Raw genomic sequence first — 5,779 nt, forward strand, 5'->3', positions numbered from 1 at the left:
ATTTTAGAGTTTGCGGAAATTTAACTGAACTTAAAAACTTTTATAATTTTTGAACACTAATACCCACGTTTATATAGTTTATAACCAAAGCATCCAACATAATGCTTCTAAATTATTAACTTAATGACCAAAAGACCAAAATATATAACATGATCACTATGCCCATAAAATAACACATTTTTTTTTCTTTCAAGAACATGTCTTTCTAAATGATAATTTTCAATTCCACTTCCATTACTTATATTCCTACTAAGAAGTAGAAGAAGCCATAGCAAAAGCAAACAGGGCCTAACTAACAAGTTGATTTTTTGAATTTTAAAATGACTAATTGAAAGGAACAACCCTGGGCACTTAAAAACCTAAAACTTGACCACACTCATATGGCCTAATGCGATTCACCACACCCACATAACCTAATGTGGTCCAAACCCTGCATTATGATAACTGAACCTCAACACCAACAACCCCACCTAAAGAGTATAATAGAAAATCAAATTCTAACTCATGATGATGTCTACATCTCATATATATCATATGCATCACCCACCAAACTATCAATCTCAACCGTTCAATCAATGGGCCAGCCATAGATGAGTCATCTAATGGTTTGGATAGTTTGTGCTGGTGGACCATGTGTACGATATTGGTTGTGGAGTGTCTCACCCTCTATGCTCCTTAGTAATAAGGTGCAAATCCTCCTCAATGGAGGACCCTACCTAAACCCTAAATTGCAAACCTAAACCATGCACCAATTTCCAGCCTTATTAAACAAAACAAATTTTAACACTTTTTTTTTTCTCTTTTGTCCAAGAAAGAAACAAACACCCTTTCATACATTTAATACTAATTATTGTAAGAATCGAATAAAACAACCGAACCCACTTAGCTGTGGCTTACGCTTCCTTGACATCAGCGCAGTGAAGGTAACAAAGTAGAGCTCCACTTGAACATTGTGATATAAATAATATCTATATGATGAGATATTAGCTTACCAATATGTTATACCCTCCATGCGTAATATTCAATAGTTAGAAATTATCGATCAAATTAATTTTTATTTCGTATGATAAAGGATCGACACCTTGCTCACATAATTAGAGAGGCGAGATTCACATAGAAGATTGGTTCACTACATAATCCCAACTATTTAATATTCTAACCTGATTGTGGGTATAACGCATTCTTTCCTCCAGTGTCAAGGATCGATTTCTTTCTCTCTTAATATTTAAGTTAATTATAATTTTATTTGAATAAAAATATTTTAATTAGAAAATTTTATATCTTTAGCTTTGAAAATATTCAGTTTTATATTTATTGTTATTCTTTGAATACACTATTCTTAATTTATCTTGTTGAAATCATATTTTTTCATCACATCGTGAATATAAAATATCATTATTTTGAAATTTGATAAGTTGTCCAATACATGTCTTGCCTTGCGACAATTACTGATAATAGTGTCATTTGAGGTGTCCGCTTAGTCCTCGGATCTTTACTTTCTGTCATCATCATAATCTGTAATGAGGTTGGTCCTCAACCTCTTTTCATGGGAAGTTCGATGGATCGAATGGGTGAGATTGTTCCGATTGGATTAATTATTGACAATGGATGGATCCTCCCATGTTGTCCAGCCCATTATATGGGTGTGTCAGATCTTAGCTGTCTATAGGAGTGTATAAAACTTGGACTACATTGGACTTATACAAGTGGTAGAAATAAAAAAATTAAATAAAGATGAGAAGTTATGAAGAATTAATGAGCAATGCAAATGCCTCATATTCCACTAACCGACCCCTCTTGCATGCGTGTTGACAATTTTTTATCTTTCTTTTTTATTTTGTATTTTTTTACCTATTTCCCTTTCACGCTTAGCTTCCCCGGCCCATCACACCTTTTGCAACTGAAAGATAAGCTTTATTTCTACTTCCACTAGAAACAAACAACCCATCATGTGTCAATGTTAGACTAATTTAGGAGCACCCCTCCTGTTTTTGGTTAATATTTGATAAACCATACTTTGTTTTCATACTTATGACATACACCCTTGACCATGGACTACTCAAAATAGACTAATAAAATGACATAAAGACCTTTTCATCTTCTAATAAAAAAATTCCTTGGATTTGTATAATTAATTGCACATGAAAAATGGGTTTTTGTGAAATAATATTTTAAGGTGCACGATTATGCATTTTCTCTGAAAAATCTATTCTTTTCGCTCAAGTGATTTTCGCTTTAGATGGGAAAAAAAGTTTTCCCACTCCAACCCTAAGAAGATGATTTTCCCATGATTACTCCAACCCCTCAACACTAAAAATCAATTCCCATTTTGACATTTTCCTAGGTGCTATTAAACAACATAATTTATTTATTTTTTGATAGGTAAATCCTTGGTTAGTAAGAAAATATTGTTATTTGTTAATAGTAAGCATAAGAAATATGAGTTCAAGGGATTTGAGCCTAGGACCTAGGAACAATCTACACAAGTCTTACCGCTTAGCTAAGTGGTACTCCTTAAACAACATAATTAATGTTTCCAAGAAATTCATTTTCTTGAGGAATTCAATTTCCCTTAAAAACGAATTCCCTATGATCACACACACCATTGATTTTTCTCCCAATCATCCATTTTCTTCGAACGTTTCAACCTCTAGGGAAAATTATTTTCTTAAGAATGTTGAGATTAAATATATGAGGAAAAAAAATAGAGGAAGATGATGGTTTTTTGGGTTAAAAATAGAAGTGTTATTGACAAGAGGTTGAAAGTGAAGGTATTTAGGTCATTTTCTATTAGTCTCTCAGCAAAGACTTTAATCAAAGGGTATGTAATCAATTTGAAAAAACAAAGGAGCATCTCATAAAAAGCAGAGGGGTGTAATCAAAATTACCATAAAATGTTACTTTAAATATTATGTTCCCCCTCTCTTCAAACTTGCTAATGCATTACGTTTCTCCTTTTCTGTTATTTCTCTTCTTCTTCCTTTCTCTCCTGTCTTTGCAAATACGAAACAATTCTCTTTCTTTAATTGCTCTCTCTTTATCCTCTCTTTTTCTCTTTATAAAAGCTGAGTTTGAAGTTCCTTAGCACCATGTCATACCTCCTTAGAAACATGGGAAATTGCTTACCACTTTGTAGATCCAATAAAAATTCTTCATCCAAATCGATGGAGCACGAAAGGATCTTACGGATAGCAAAGAGTGATGGCAAGATCCTCGAATATAGAACATCGATCCTCGTGAAGGATCTTCTAGTAAATTTCATCGGTTTCGCCGTATGTATCTCACAAGAAAATTCACAACATCATCTCCCACCAAATTATGAGTTGAAGATTGGTCATATGTATTATCTTGTTAGTTGTCCGGGCTATGTTGATTCTACTAATACGTCTGATACATCCGATGATGATCATGTGGGTGGTCTTAAAAGGATAAAAGTGATTATAACAAAGCAACAACTTCAAGAATTATTATCGAAGAAGATATCGATGGAAGATATTATTTCAGGTCTTCAAGGTACATGGGATGGTGTTGATTCCCCAAGAAGTTGGCAGCCAAAGCTGGAAACAATTCCCGAGGAAAATCAATAATATAGGAATCATACATCAAGTGAGTTCTATGGCAAAAATTGTATAAGAATACATAGAGGATCGAGCTTCAAAGATGTATGAATTCAATTGTTTAGAATTCCAGCTCTTTAAGGAAATAAGGTTTGGTAGTCTTTCTGTTGTCGTGGGTTCATATGATACACACAAAAACAAGATATGAGAATTACAATTATACATACATGTTAAAACTCCTCTATTTCTCCTTTAATCTTTCTTAGAATAATTTGCTATTTTAGATAAGGATATTAATGGGTGACCAATTATACATGTTTTAATAGTATAATTAAAATCAAAAGTATCGGAACTAACAGATGTTAGAATTGTCCAAGACCAACTTACATAATAGTGCTAAGGATTTCTAAGTTTCTTGGTTTGTTTGTTTTTTTTTTTGTTTTGTTTTTTTTTCAATTTTAAATATAATAACTAGGTACCTAAAAGCCCGAAAATGACAAGGAAGTAAGGTGTCTCATGTTGGTTGGTTTTGATTTTTGATTGAAGTGATTTATAATTGAAAGGGTACGCAAATAAACAAGAATTATTGTATATAATAGATTTTTGAGTCTAGTTAATTTATAATCGAAGTGGGCAACCCTTTACTTTGAACCCATTATTTTGAAGTTTTTACTTAGTGCATATCGTACCTTCCGTGCAATAGGTTCAGCTTCAAAATGAATTCGATGCAAACTTTTGGTATAAAAATTATGCGAAGATCATAGATAGTGACACATCATTAGAGCTGTGAATTTGTACATGATTTCCTTATGAGAAATTGACTAGTGGTATATTGATCATTTAATTAAGACTAATGATAATCTGGCGCTCTATTTTCATACACCCCTTGATCTGGCAGTTATAAAACCATAAATCTTTTTCTGTGTATCCCGAAGCAAAAGATCTACAGTTCTATGATGGGGCATACAAGGGCGTTTGAAAAAAGAGTGTCAGATTATCACGACTCTGTAATTAATTGGTCCCACTAACCCCATGATATGATCAAACCATCTCTTTTTCTATCTATAAATTAAAAAAAAAAAGACTTATTGTACTAACCATGGTTTGAAAACTCATCAAGTTGACTCCAATCAATTGGGATTTTGAGGTGACTTGACTACAAAACTAGGTCGAACTGAGTTAATCAGCAATTAAGTCGAGTTGGATAAAAATTGCACCGAGTCATGTCAGAAGCTCGATCAAATTATGCTACCATATTTAAGATATCCTTGGAAGCAGTGGGTTGAAGGTGAAAGTTGGCAATTACAAAAGTATCCATATCAATGCATGTTTGGAGCACAACTCTCAAATTTTTTAAGGAGTTAAATCTCTACTTATGAGGTGAGAGTAATAACATCAGACCTGTGCAATAATTATAATGGTTTTAAAACTCACCGAGTTGAATTGATTCCAAAACTTGAAGGAATCAACTTGTTGGGTCAACTCGACAGATCTTTGAGTCAATCATCAACTTTTAGTCTAGTCAGATCGAAAATGCACTGAGTCGGATCATTGTTATTAGTTGAAGGTTATGTTTTTAGCACTATTCAATGATATTTTGTAGTAGAAAATTTGTGATCCCGATGTACTTACAAAAATAATATTGTATAATGACAGTTGTGGAGGTTAAAATTTGTAAGGTACCAAGGGAGGACACATGTCATCTAGGATTTGAGTTAATCCAGGTGTTTTGACCCGACTCATTCGAGCCCAAGGGATTCAGACTCTGTTGACTCGAATGTTCTTACGAAGGTGAAAGGTTCGGTAGGTTGAGAATCATTGTTGTGGCATAACAACCCAATCAACCAAAATCTTCCAAAACAAGGGATTAATTGACTGATTCAAGGATAAGTAAAAATTATGAGTTCTAATTGAAAAGGGGTGAATAAGGAAAGTATCTTAAGTAGATACAATCATAATCTAAATCCACTTGCTAAAATGGGTAAGGATGAATACGAAAATTGGATTGAGGAAGTAAATGAGATTTTCTCTATAAATAAAGGGTTAGAGAAAGAGACATCCAAGCATGTGTTCTTTTTACCTACATGCACTATTATTTTGTCACTTTTTCACGTTTTACTTACATAACTTGGGTATCGAAGAGGTTCTGTTGTAGGCACACCTAAGAACATCAGGAGTAGAGATGTCTAAACTTCTACGTAGACTAAGAGGTGGAGACAATT

The 5,779-nt window shown here is 33.3% G+C and overlaps 1 protein-coding gene across 1 annotated transcript; it reads left to right on the plus strand.

Annotated features, from left to right (window-relative positions):
* Nucleotides 1-3,164: 3,164 nt before the first annotated feature.
* On the plus strand, nt 3,165-3,587 carry LOC147390817 (uncharacterized). Its single transcript, XM_086458943.1, has one exon. It carries the CDS (start codon nt 3,165-3,167, stop codon nt 3,585-3,587), a length of 423 nt encoding a protein of 140 aa, XP_086315069.1.
* The last annotated feature ends 2,192 nt before the right edge of the window (nt 3,588-5,779 follow it).

Source organism: Akebia trifoliata, chromosome 11, assembly GCF_017979445.1.
Source record: "Akebia trifoliata isolate Shusen 1 chromosome 11, ASM1797944v1, whole genome shotgun sequence".
NCBI lineage: Eukaryota > Viridiplantae > Streptophyta > Magnoliopsida > Ranunculales > Lardizabalaceae > Akebia > Akebia trifoliata.